Here is a 14,659-nt window from a genome sequence, read left to right as displayed (position 1 = left end):
GCGAGTTTCAAGTGGATTCTTCATTGCAGAGCATTTTGTCGATGAAACGTGTGATTTCGCATAAGTCTGTAGAAGTCTGTAGGATTTCGTTGGATTTTGCAGGATTTCGTAGAGTATTCAATTTCGAACGCAAGATTTAGTGCTTCTGCACAAGAATCGTGTTTGATGTGCCAAGAAAACTAGAAACCTATTTAAAAATATTCTAAAACGTAAAAAGAAAAATTTTTTTAATCTTTTTTTTAAAATTATTTTACATTTAGTTACAATTTTTTAATTAATTAAAATTAAAACAAAAAATTTATATTAAATATAAATCTTTTAAATTCATTAATAATTTAATTTGATTTTAATTTGTTAAATTTAATTATTTCCTTAATTAATGGTATTTTAAAACATAATTATACTCATTAATGTATCTTAAGTAATAATTTTTATATATTTATTTATTTGTTAATTGTTATTAAACTAATTTTTAAATAATTTTATTCGGTTCCTATAAATTTTTGACTTATGAAATTATATAAGTTATCTTATATATATATATATAAGTTCCTAAATTTATTTAAAACAATAGCTTTCACTATTATGAATGTATATATTTTGCCTGTAGCATTCACGCACATTTTGTTCGTCTTCTGCTTCTTCTTACGCGCATTCTGTTAGATTTCGTCAGATTCCATGCAAGTCTGTCAAAGTCTGTCACTGAATACGTACGCAAAGAGCGGGCTCTGACAAAACGCTCAGCAATGCAAAGAAAGTTAAATTTTTGAGTACAAATCTCATTCAGCGTTTTACAACGTATTGATTTGTCTGGATTCACTTGACATTGCAGACATCGCATAAATTTGTAAAATTTGTCAATTAATGTTTAAATGATTTTTACGGAATCTTAAGTGAAAAACCCCTCGCTTTTAACCCTTTCCGGCAGAGTGAAATAAATATATGTCACCTTTTTGATTTCACATATTTCTTGAATATATTTTAAGTTTTTAATGTAATTATTAGTAACAATAACAATATTAGACGAATGAAACATAAATTGACGGAAAATAACCTTTAAAAAAATTCTATTGTTAATAAAATAAATTTTATAAACAAACATAAAAACTCTCAAAATTAACATTGCAACATATACTATTCTTTAATGATAATTTCCATGAAAATGAGTTTTTAAAGGTCTTTGGGCTTGCTGCTTACGCATCTAAAGTCAGATTTTAAAAATTTGCAATCTGACACCGATTTTTGAAAATTCAAAATGAAAAAAAACTGTTGAATTTAAAAAATCCAATATCATATTCGTAATCAGTGACCTTAAAAACCTCCGAGTAACAAGTTTAAGGCAAATCCGATCAATTTTTGATTTTGTCCTCAACCATATTGGATCCGCCATTTTGAATTTTCAAAAACTGCCATCGGATTCGAAATCAGCGACCCCGAAACCCCGGAGTAATCAGTTTCGAGCGGATTTGATCAATTTAAAAAAAAGTCCGTCATATTGGATCTGCCATATTGAATTTTGAAAATGTGAAAAATCTGACTTAAGATTCGTAATCAGCGACCCTTAAAATTCCCTACCGTGCTCTGGAGCGATAAATTTCTGTTAATGAAAAATGTATGCTTTAAAGGGTTAAAGTAATTTACATGTCTCATTTTTTCTTTTTGCATTTGAAAGAGCTTTCATTTTTCTTTTAAAATCAGTTGTAAAAATTAAAAAATGTTCAAAAATAACAAAATGGAGACCAAACGATTTCCTTATTAAACTGATTAATTAGGCGCTGACTTTTTCCTGGATCACAACGCTGACAATCGGGTCCTTCTGCATTTCATATGAGGAATTCATTTTAGAAAAAACTGCCAGAACACAGGTTCATGACCAGAAAATACTTAAAACCTGAAGTAATACAAGAGGGGCGAGACGCAAATAGACATAATGCTACATTACAAAATAACCATGATAACGTCAGGATCAATACCTAGAGTTTCCATTAATTTAAATAATTTAAACTTATTGTATTCACATAAATTCTTTTACCAGTCGTCCAAGTTTCATTGAAACCAAAAAACTATAGGAAGAATTTTAATTTTTTGAACATAATTATTTTGACCCTAACTATAAATATTTTTTAACCCCTTTAGCAACTTCGCATAAAGATAAAAATGTTTTACTATGTTTACAAATTAATATATGTAAAAAAATATTTGTTGTTTATTTTAGGTAACTGTGAAAACTTTATACGATTATAAAGCAAGAAGTGATAGTGAACTCTCATTTGGCAAACATGTTGTAATAACGAACGTAAATCGGCAAAGTGGAGGTTGGTGGAGAGGAGATTATGGAAGTAAAAAACAACATTGGTTTCCTGCCAGTTATGTCGAAGAATTAGATTGTAAAGAACCACAAAGTGATGTGAGTATGTTCAATAAATTATGATTGGTCATAAAAAATATATATATAACATTATAAATACATTTTTATTGAATTTGAACTTTATATAATTTCATTTTATACAAATTAAAGAAAATTACATCTCATTCATAAATTAATTCTTTTTATCCAATAAAATTATTTATCCATAAATGTTCACAAATTTTTAGATGCGTAAAATAAGTATTTTTGAATACCGAATGCTATTTAAGACCTATATTATCGGTTATATTTCAGTCATCAGATTCAATGATGCTTGGAAATTTACACAAAGGTTCATTAGACCTTATGGGTGCTGTAGTTGAATTATCTGTTGGAGAAAATCCTGGCTTAGAATGGATTTTAAGAATACAAAATTCTAATTTGTATTCCGTCTTTGAAGCTGCGTCTCCTTCAAAGGAATCTGCTGTAGAATGGATGACTAAAATCCAAGAAGCAGTTCAAAGTGCAAGTCTTAGGGTAATAATATTTTGTGTTTAGTTTAGGTTTTAAAAAAATGTATTATTGTTAACTATTAATTATAATATATTAATATTAAAATATTAAATAAAAAAATTATAATTTAGATAATTGGAAACTAAGGACCTTCAAATTTTTATATGTATTTTAGAAAAATCAACATAAACAAATGGAACGAGCATGGAGAATTGCTAAGGAAATGTCAAATCTTATAGTTTATTGTCGTTCAGTAGCATTCAATATTGATAGACTTAAAGCCAAGGGCTTTGTGTTTTATGAAATGAGCAGTTTTCCTGAAACTAAGGCTGAAAAACTTATTTGCCAACAAGAAATTAAATTTTTTATTAAATACCATCAGGTAAGAAAATCTCTATCTAGCACCGTTGATTATGAGTTATAAAATTTATAATGTTGCGTCTCATGAAAGCTCATTGTGAATTTTATCTCTCGGGTATTTACCAATAAGTTAATTATAATGTCGATTACTATCAGAAAATTCTTCTAGTGACGCAACGATACATTTTTCACAGGTCAAATAGTCTAGCGGAGGATATGATTGGCACAAGTAATTGATACACAAAATTATTAAAGAACAATAACAATATTAATTTATTAATTATAAAAATACATATATTCCAACAAAAACATTTTTGATGCAAAAAGTTACGCCAAGCAAAAATTATCTTAACCATCGAAACAATTCGTGAAATGAATGTTAGCCAAGTAAATTTTAAGATTCTGTTAAGTTTTAATTAATTTTTTTAATATAAATAATTAAATTTAAAAATGGGAAATTATACAAATTATAATTTTAAAATATGCTACGTAGAAAAAAAGAATAGTTTTGATCTAAATATGTATTAGAGTTAATAATTATCAAAATAATTAATTGAAATCAATTTTTCGATTAAGAAAAATTTCTATCGTACGCGCAGTTATGAAAACTTAGCGTGAATTATTTTTTTACATATACTACTGCAAGTGCTTTTTTTAAAATTACCTATAATTTGTATAATTTCCCATTTTTAAATTTAATTATTTATATTAAAAATGTTAATTAAAACTTACCAGAATCTTAAAATTCACTTGGCTAACATTCATTTCACGAATTGTTTCGATGGTTAAGATAATTTTTGCTTGGCGTAACTTTTTGCATCAAAGATGTTTTTGTTGAAATTTTAAAACTTTTTGTAAGTATCATTTAATGTCATGATTCAGTGATGAATCAGCTAAGAAGCATGTCTCTATCGGAGCTGTATTTTTATGAATTTCAGATTTAAACAGTCGGATCAGGTGCCGCGTATAACATTTTAATAAGTTAGTAAAGAAGTAAAGAAAGTTAGTAAAGAAAGAAGAAACAAAAAAATAACAAAAAAACTTTACAAACATAATATTATCAAACAGAAAAAAAATTTACTAGCAAAAGTTACTAAAAAAATTACCATAAAAAGTTAAACAAGGAGAGGGTCCTTTATGTTTATTTCATAAACATTTTGCTTCTTCATTGTGTGAAGTAAAAAATTTGTTTCATCGTAGAAAAAGCAATGATTTTCTCTAATTCAATTGACTGATTTAAAACATTTCGAGTTGAAAACTGTTTAAAATTTTTTGAAAAATTAAGAAAATTTTAATTAATTTTGGGTGTAACATATACTCTATATATTACGAATCGATTCGTTTTAATACAAGGAATACAATTATTTTATGGAATAACTTGAATTTAAATAAACACAACAGTTTTTAGCTAAATTATGAATTTTTGATTTTTCAATGTTCATTAATTCTTCAAATTTAAATCAAATCTATACTTTATATATGCCAATCGATTCGTCTTGACGTAAGGAAGACGATTTTATTATATGCCACCTTAAATTTTTCTATTTAAAAATTTTTTCAATTAAAAAAAAATTTTTGAAAAAAGACGATAAAATTTTTTTGGGGGTATTTTTAAAAATCCTCTCGTCATTTTTTAAGACAAATGTGATAAATAAGCCTATCAAATTTTACCCAAATCCATTAAAACCTGTTAAAGATATCGTGTTCACAAAAAGATCCACACACATACGTCTGGAAAATTGAGCAGGATCTCATATAACATATTTCTTTATAAAGGAAAATTTGTTTTCACCATTTTTAAAAATTTTATAAACGAAAAGACTACAAACATAAAAGACTACTTAACATAATTGATATTATTGATAAGTTTCATGGAAATCGGTAAAGAATTATGAGACCCAAGTCTACCTACGAATCAAGCAAAATTTTTTTTTCATAAAAAATAAAAAATTTAAAAAATTTTTAAGTGTACAGAAATTTCCTAAAATGTATATCGAGATTATAACGTAATTAATATTATTTGTAAGTTTCATGCCAATCCGTTAAATTGTATAGGCTCTAGGCGTGTGTAAAAATCAAAAAATCATACATTTTTCAGTTTTTAAGCCTAATTTTTATAATTTTTTGGTGATCCTATATTTTGAGAAAATATATTCGCGGAAAATTTTTTTTTTACTTGGCGTCAATTCTATACCACGAATATTGATATAGTACAATTGAATGTTATGTTACGTAGTGATGCTCGCATCAATCTGTCGGTGCACATTTTTCGGCAAAGAAATGCTGAGCGTGTCATTTATATTTTTCTAACTATTCTTGTTTCTCAAGGTCCAGCTGGAGTACTTCGAAAATTGTCTTCCATAACTTGTTTGGCGATTGGTTGCGTTGATGTAGAGCTGTTTTCTAACTTTGCACGAGTCTGTTTCTCCGAATATTTACCGTCTCAACCATATGTCGCGTAGTTAGAAATTCTGCGCACACAATAAAAACCTGAGCTCATTTTTGCTGCGGTTCAAAATGAGCTAATGCTAAACGACATAAGAACGTAGCGCTACCTACTTGACTCATTTTTGCTGCGGATCAAAATGATTTACATAATCTATCGTTACAATGCTTGTGCTCTGTAGATCTCCGTTACCGTATTTCTGAACGTCTCACTTGTGTGCTTATAGATGTCTTCTGTATTATTATAATCGGCCAAGATGGCGTCATAGTCTTCCTGGTATTAATTAACATCTCGTTGGAACAAGATTACACCTATCTGAGGTCAGGTCTACGAATGCTTGATATTGAGCAAGAACGTCTCCGGTGGCGTTTGCGATTGGTAAAACTAAGTGAGCTTGGTTTCTGTTCAGTTCATGAATTCGTTTTCTTGCATTTTAAATTTGCTCTAGTAGTGATTTGCGCTCAGCGACAATAAGCTCAAAATCAGTCCTTGGTAGCGCGATTTAGCCACTAGATTCTTCAGTGAAGGTTAAATCATGATCTTCAGCGTGTTGTTGGTTGGGGGTCGATGTCAACCTAGTGAGGATGATTTCTGATAATTCAGAGAATCGAGTTGATGTTGTTGCGTTTAAGAAGTCCATAGCGCTAATCTGTAAACAAAAATTAATAACTAATTCGCGACCTAAGGCCCATTTTCGCAAGTTTCAAATCATTTACATGGTATTTACCAATTATTTTATCATGTATATCGCCGATAATGAACACCATGAGCGATAATCTTTCTATAACAACCATTGGACCATTGGTGCAAGATTAGAACTAAAATTACGCGCGGCGTTAGGAAAAGTATTATTTGGATGAAATACTACACGAAAAAAATTTTGGTGCGTTAGACACACTCTCTGTAGCACAGCGCATGTACTAGTACTTTAGTTCAGCTGCACGGAGAGAAAAGTCGTGCCTTTTTCGCGTGATATCATTTCATGCTTCTTTCGGTAGTAGCTTCTGTTAGGAATGGAGGTTGATTTCATACGTTTCTTGCATTACATTTTTCATGGGAAATAACCATGATAAACATGCTCTTTTTCGTAAAACGTAATGGTTTAAGAGGGTAATGTTACGCGAAAATCCTATGAAAAAGTTCATGGTACAAATGCAGAACTGTCACCCGTTTTCCCGGTGAAACTCATGCGATGAGCGATCAGGCCACGCCTACCGGTTCATACCGGCTATGGAAGGATATATTTTGATTTTCATTTAAGGGAAATCGTTATAAAATCGGTCTTTCACAATCAATGTAGTTAGTGCGAAGTAAGTTTGTTTGATAATTTCAAATGATTGCAATAATACAAATCGCGTGAAATAAATTTATTTTCATTTTAGGAATTTAACAATTTTAAGAAAAGTGTATTGAACCTTATCAATAATTTATACTTATATATATTTTTTACATGACATAAAAATACTTTATTAAATACTAAAGTGTACTTTTGAAATCTACATCTTTCAAAATGTGTGTGTGTGTTTATGTGTGTACAATATATATGTAAATATATGAAATACAAACAAATTTAAAATATTTACCTGTTTTATTTTAATAGAATTTATTATTTCATTACCAAACAAGATTTTATGCATTTTTATTTCATTATTAATTATTTTATTACTTTATTTTTAGTTCTTCATATTTCATATGAAATTAATTTAATTTAATTCAAACTCAATTAGTATTATATTATATTACTTTACTTATTTAATTTAAATAAATATTTTTAAAAAATTTACATTAATAAAATTAAATAATAAAGCATAATTCTATTTAAAGAAAATTAATAATATTACGTCCATCGATCATACATAATAATTTCCAAAACAAGGGTAGGCGTGGCCTATTCGCTCAATGCAAGAATATCACCGGAAAAAACCGTGACTGTGCTGCGTTTGTACTGTGAAAATTTCCCTACGAATTGCGCGTCAACAACATGTGTGTAAACCATACTTTTCTAGAAAAACAGCATGTTTTTCCTGGTTATATTGCATGAAAAGTATCATAGTGAAAGGGCATAATCCTCTCGTCATATTACATGACACTCATGCATTTATCGTATGGAAAATATCATCCGTTATATGCATGAGATTTCATGGGGCAAAGGCTCGACTTTTCTCTCCGTGTGAGCTCCCAACTATAGGAGCTCAGACGCCCCAAGTGAATGGAAATCTCTTGTCCCATACATGCAGCACGCCTACAGTACTAGAAATATGTCAAAATATATCCCTTTTTCCTTCAGCAATAAGTAAAATTATTCGTAAAAGATTATTAGTTAAAAATTAACTAAATCAATACTAAAATTCCACTAATTTAATTAGTTAACAAGAGTTACAATAAAATTTTAGTTATTTGACATAACCTAAAAGTGAATTTAACATTTAATTAGTTATTTTCAACTAAAAAATTAGTAGATATCTTAATTATTTAAATCAGTAACTCACTTTTTGCTTTCAAATTAATTATTTTTTACTTATTCAAGTGTAGAGATTACATTTTAAATTAGAGTTTTTTTTAATTTATGAAAAAACATTCATTTGAAAATTTATAAAATTTTAAATTTGTAAGCACTATTATTTCGGGAGTTATGAAATCAATCTAAATTAACATTTAAGAATATGAACATCAAGTAAAAGAAGAGTGAAAAAGAGTTAAATAAGAAGTTTGAAATTTTATAATTCCCCATTTTTTGTACAAATATTATTTTTTACATTTTTTTAATTATATTTATAGGATGAACATAATATAATCATTGAGAAATTAGAATTATATAATAAATTTGTTTAATATTTGTATTTTTCTTTGTTAATAACGTCAAAATTTATAATAAAGAGAGGATCAAATAGCTAAATAAAAAAAGTACAAAGAGATGATTGATAATAATAGTAACATTTATTTACATTATTCAAATATAAATTATATAAATTTATTAATATACTTATAAACCATAGCGCGTTACAATGAAGTTTGTTGTTTCCTTTTTAATTAATAAGGCGGGAGCGATATTAGGCAAATCCTTTTGTTTTATTAGGACCATTGCATTCGACAATGTAAGCATGGAAATGATAATTGAATGTAATTTCTTTAAGATTATTAACGTAAAAATAAATTTCGTCTTTTGGCACGAAACTATATCTAGTATTTTGATAAATTCAATTTCACTTTCTTTCATATTCGACACTAAAACTATCAGTTTTGTCTTCCGTTTTAATTAAAAAATCCTGTTAGACGAAGGTCTTTCCTAATTACTTTATAATGGTTATAGAGGCAACCTCTGGCACACATAGAAGCTTTGTTGTCAGATTCACAACCCGGAATATAAAAGAAATTAGTATCTACCGCAGGAAAAATTCTTTTATTTGAACTTTTAATTCATTAAATCTTTTCGTTGTTATTCTAAAAAATAAATACATTTTTTCTCAAATATTACTACTTTACTTAATATACTAGCTAAAAGAAACGCGCGCGATATCTACAATTTTTTATGAACAATTAAAAAATTTTTTTTATTTGACGGACAGTTCTAAAACACAGGTAATGCAGATATCTACCTTACCGACATAGGGTAACTCTACTTTACCCTTGGAGGAAGTTACCGACCGTTGTAGCGAGATGGCACTGTTACTCGCGGGAATTTTTGAAATTTTTAACCCGTTTGGTCACCTCCCGTACCACCCCCCTAATTTGCATATGTCTTCCCTATGTATAAACACATACGGTCCCAAAAATTCAAAAATCATAATTAGAACCTCGAAGAAAAAAGGGTTCGCGAGATACCGCGCGGGACTGTGGGTGGTGCACAGTGGATGACTCAAAAGTGAAAGGTGCGCGGCAGATGAGCGCGTACGGTCACCGGGCCCGTTGGTAGTCCATGCGTCAAGTGGGGATGGAGTTCAGTGGTGGGATTTGTGAATGGTGGGGACTACATGTACCAAAGGCGATTTCCGTGGCAAGGAAAGTCATTCTCTTACAGCTTCCAGTATCAGCAGCAGCAGACCATCAGCACTCGCAGCAGTAGAATTAAAATAGAGAATCCCACCCACATTCCTCCCACTTGGTCACCCTCTACCACCCACTCATGTCTTTTTAAGCTTCCCTCCCACTTTCCACCCACTAATTTGCATGCCGATTTTATTTTCCATTGTATGTAACTATTTTACCATATACTAATATTGTTTTTCAAAAGAGGGCTCCACTTTTTGAAACTTCTTTTTTTCATGGTAAGTCCCTATTTTTCAATGGTAACTCTACTTTACCATAGATCGGTGTTACCGACTGTTGTCGCAAGATGGCGCTGTTAGTCGCGGGAATTTTTAAATTTTTAAACCCGTTTGTGTATGTATTTTTTGAAAATTCTACCCACTTTTCTCCCACTTGGTTAATCCACTTTATTAATTTGCACTTTGAACTGTTCATCTGCACCTTCGCCCGTTTGAGTAATAGAATTTAAATCACTACGTGCTCTTATTAAAATCAGTTCATGTTTAGCATTCATAACAATTTTTTTATAATCTTCAGCAAAACCAAAAATCATACCAAGTGGTATTAATACATCAAAATATCCATCTTGTAATGGCATTCTTGTATTCAATTCCAGATTCAAAACTCCTGCATTTTCAGCGCGGCTAAGTTGAGGTGGTGTTAAAGAAACAAAGCTTTTCATAGTAGTTGTATGACCAACATACTTGCAACGGTCAATCTCAATACCATTCAATTCGCAACGCATTTCATCAAACAAATAGGCTATTGCATTGATGGCGAAATGAATATTTTGTGTAGCATCAGTTCCATCAGCATCAGTCAACCTTTCAAAAATATGTAATACACTATTGCTTGGTAAAATAGATAAATCTTGATTTTGTACAATAATGCGAATTTCATCACTATTGTCAAACGATGAGGATGCATATGGTTGATGACTGTGAATCTCATAATTAGCTATGGATTCATCAAAATTCACTGATGCTGGAATGCTGAGAATCTCCTCCATTTTTCTTATAACAGCGACACAAAATAAACAAGAAAAAATTTTCTCCTCTTCTTTCTCTTCCTTAGTTTTGATTTCTGACTCGTAGACCTACCTGCTTTAGGAATTGTCGACTCTGAGGTGTTAACACCTTGCGAGCTGTATTCAAACTGATCTTCTGTGGACATGGTGTTTGAGTTTTATAACTACTTCCAACTTTTCAATTATAAACAATACCCATAACATTGATTTAATGTGTAAACGGATTGTTATTGTCTCTCCTCTAAAATTAACCAAAATACCGTTCTGAACTACTATACGTAGCGGAATGTTATGTAATGTCCATACGGCGACTGGAAGGTAAATTATGTGTGCTGGAACTTCTACAATCTTATATCCTGGTGGAACAGTAGGGAAAAATTCATGTATAGTGTGAACTTTTTCACCATTTATATACGCTCCAGTGGTAATACTACATTCAATGCGTAGAGCATTCACTTTCAATATTTTTACAGGTAAATCGGAGAAATGTTTTAAATTCGGCATTAGTTTGCGAGCAGTGAATCCCAATAAACTGCCAATAGAATCTTCAGGAGTAAAGTCAATCGAAAGATTTGATTTAATATTGCATCCTAATGTACTATTGTTGGAATCTATTGCTAAATAATCTTCATCTGGTATTTGACGTCGCAAATATTCTTCTATATCTTTAATTTCATAACTACCTGTAGGTATAGTAATCTCAAAATCATCTATGTAAAATTTGTTGTAACTTTCATCTATATTAGGAATTGGGTTATATGTAAATAAATCAACAAGTCCAAGTGTATAATTTTTATTAAGTGAAAGTTCAATAGGTGGGAAGTATGAAGCCTCAAGAACTGAAAACTTTCCCGTTAACGTTAAAGTAAAAGAGTCATTCATGTTGGACATCTACTTTTATACTGAAGGTTATAATAGTTTACATATTCTTATATAGATTAAAACTGTTCTTAACGTTAAGTTGCTTATATCAGAATTTAAGACATAAATGACCACGTATCAAAATTTTGATATCTCTCATGATTATATTTTATATAGCTACCAACACCTAGATAAACAATGAGATCCAATGGTGGTGAAAGATTTCCAAAACTATCAAAATATTCAGTTTCATTGTTTATCTTTTTATATGCTACCCAATGTGTTCCAGTACCTTCTTTATTATCAAGATTAATTATGGCTGATTCACATTTATAAGGTCCTGTAATAGGTAATTCATTTCTCATAAAAACTCCACGAAATTAAGGTATTTTCATAAGTTTAGCATATTTAAGTAAATCATAGTCGGTTAGTGCGAGTGAGGTAGCTTCAATATTAGTTTTTTTGAACGCTCTTTGTATATTTCAATCCATTTCCTTGATGTGGTTTAATATAAAGACCAAGTCCTTTACGATAGGGTTTTAAATATATACCCTTCCCTATAGCAATGGCGTTCATTGTTTCATTATGTCGATGAGCTTCTGAAAGTAGTTTTTTTAGCAGCATTAGCATCATTTACTGCTTTTACGATACCACTGACTCCACCACTAAGTGCTCCTAATGCACTAAGCCCGGCAAAAATTGGTATTAGCGGTAAAATACCGCCAACTTTTAAAGGTACAGGAAGAATTCGAGGTAATGAAATTTTACATTTACTACCAAGATTTTTAACTGCATTTTGTGCACCAGTCATTGCTGTTTTAATAGTGTCCGTTGCGTTATGATTATTTTTCATATTATTTTTAGCAGCATGTATAATCTTCCCTAATGTAATGCGTTTATTTTTCTTGGAAATTGTATTTTTCTTCTTTTTCGACTTCTTCTTCTTCTTCTTTACAATCTTTTTCTTAATATTATTATTAATTTTTAAACCCATCCCAAATTTAGATTTAGCTTTCATTATATTGGTTACAGCTAATGCAGCTGCTTTTTCACTAATTTTAGCGTCCTTGGAAATTACTCGTTCCCACGCCTTTTCAGCTAGTATTTTTTCTGCAGTATTTCTTGCAGCCACGTCTTTATCTTTTGAATAGGCTATATCATGCTCCTTACAAGCCGTATCCAAGGGATTTATAACAGGATCCCCTCGTGCAAAACGGTTTGCCAACTTTGTTCCAGGTCCACAATATTGATAACCAGGAATGTGACACTCGAATGGTAATTTGTTAATTAAACTATTGAGAAATCCTTGACCACTGCAAGAATTTTTCTTCACTTTATCGTGAGTAATCATTCCTCACTCGACAATGGTCTATAACCAACTGATTGAGAGCGACTATATAAGTGGGGTATTTATAGTTTTTTCATTAGTCAATTCTAGAGGCAGTTCAAGGTACAACTCCCGATTGCAAATGTGGATAACCTCATTGAAACTAAAGATAATGGGGTTAAACGACATGGAAGTTTATTTTCAATTAGTATTCGAGCAGCTTTTTGTGGACCATCAAATTGTGAAAAAACGAATGCACTTCTTTCTCTGATTATACATCCGAATGATTTAGGATTTGAAAATATATATTTATATGCAAAATCATTACAGCAGCCGAAATACAAATTTTTGGAACAAGTACTTAGTAAAGTAGATGGCGTCGAGTTCTTCCCATTCAGTGAACATGAACAAGTTGTTGCACCTAAAGATGCAAAAACTAATTCAATTTTCATTTTTGATGATATCGCTTGTGAGAAGCAGGACAATGTTAATGCGTTTTTTTGTATGGGGCGACATGTTAACGTCGATAGTTTTTATCTTTGTCAAACATGTGCTCATATTCCAAAACATCTTGTTAGAGATAAAATTAATTTGCTTGTGCTATTCAGACAAGATGAAAGAAATTTCAAGCATGTTTACAATGATCATGTGAATACAGATATGACTTTTACACAGTTTCGAGATTTATGTTCAGTATGTTGGAACACTGATAGGTATGGATTTGTAGTTATTGATAAAGATAGAAATATGAATGATGGAAGATATAGGAAGGGATTTGATTGCTTTATTCAGTTATAAATATTAAGCATTTCAAGAGAATTGTATTAGTTCAGTTTGAGACTTTCATAAATAAACATGTTTCGAAAGGAGCGAGAGACACTACATCAAACAGCTGCAGCAAGTGATGCTATACGTCGAAAGCGGTAGGGAGTCAAAAGTTCCAAAAAAAAGTTCCAAGCCCAAAAGTTCCAAAAAGTTCTTTTTCCCAAAGTATTAAAAGTTCCAAAATTGTTCAAAAAAAATATAATAATAATAATAGTGCAAACCGATACTTAGCTAATCTCATTGGCATCATTCAGTTGTTTTTAGAGGAACATTTTAGTGTCAAATTTAAAGTAAATAACATCTTTTGGTAAAATATAGTGTAGTTTAAATTAAATTAAAAATTTGAAGTGAAGAAATAGATTTATTGAAATGGCTCAAATAATAAGTAAAGGTAGAACTGGTTATTTAGAAGTGGATGGATTTTTATATTACAAACACTCGGAGGCGAAATCTGTGTATTGGAGATGAAAAAATAAAAAAACGTGTGATGCTCGAGCAATTACTGTTAGCGATGGCGACGCATGTTGCGGCAACTTAGTCTCGGGCAAAAAATTAAGAAAAACCGCACCGATCGTCAACAACGTATAGAAGATAGAATTTTCAATATAGTCTCAAATTATCAACAACGCATCCAAACCGATGAAATTCTTAAAAGTGGCAGAGAGTCAGCTGAAAATATGTTGAAAGAAACCTTTCAACCATTAGTTACTCCATTGAAAAAATTAGTGAATATAAATAAAAATCCTATAAAAATTGAAAATTTTCAAAACCATGTAAAGAAAGAAGAAGAAGACTTTGAATCATCTTTTAAGACTGCCATTAGTAAAGATACACCTTTCAACAAATCTATTTATAATGATGATGTAACGTTTTATGATCCTATTTATGAAGAAGAAGACATGCAAAATTTATCAAAAGAAAATATAA

General features: G+C 30.3%; 1 protein-coding gene across 12 annotated transcripts in view; it reads left to right on the top strand.

Moving 5' to 3' along the window:
* Positions 1-14,659, top strand: part of LOC127279858 (1-phosphatidylinositol 4,5-bisphosphate phosphodiesterase gamma-1) — a 449,077-nt gene that overhangs the window by 228,011 nt on the left and 206,407 nt on the right. For 11 of the 12 annotated variants that reach the window (XR_007842717.1, XR_007842720.1, XR_007842718.1 and 8 more), the window contains 3 exons: positions 2,216-2,407; positions 2,663-2,884; positions 3,036-3,242. Coding sequence is in view for 8 of the 12 variants with exons in the window: in XM_051302488.1 (XP_051158445.1) it covers positions 2,216-2,407; positions 2,663-2,884; positions 3,036-3,242 (621 nt within the window). In the remaining 4 variants the exon portion in view is untranslated. Of the gene's footprint in view, positions 1-2,215; positions 2,408-2,662; positions 2,885-3,035; positions 3,243-3,414; positions 3,547-14,659 lie in introns of those variants that run through there. The other variant, XM_051302495.1, reaches the window with a different exon arrangement.

The sequence above is a fragment of the Leptopilina boulardi genome, unplaced genomic scaffold (assembly GCF_019393585.1).
Source record: "Leptopilina boulardi isolate dan_hultmark-lab unplaced genomic scaffold, ZJU_Lbou_2.1 LbouV2_224, whole genome shotgun sequence".
Lineage (NCBI taxonomy): Eukaryota > Metazoa > Arthropoda > Insecta > Hymenoptera > Figitidae > Leptopilina > Leptopilina boulardi.
Note: the sequence above shows the minus strand (reverse complement) of the source record. Positions and strands in the feature narration are given on the sequence as shown.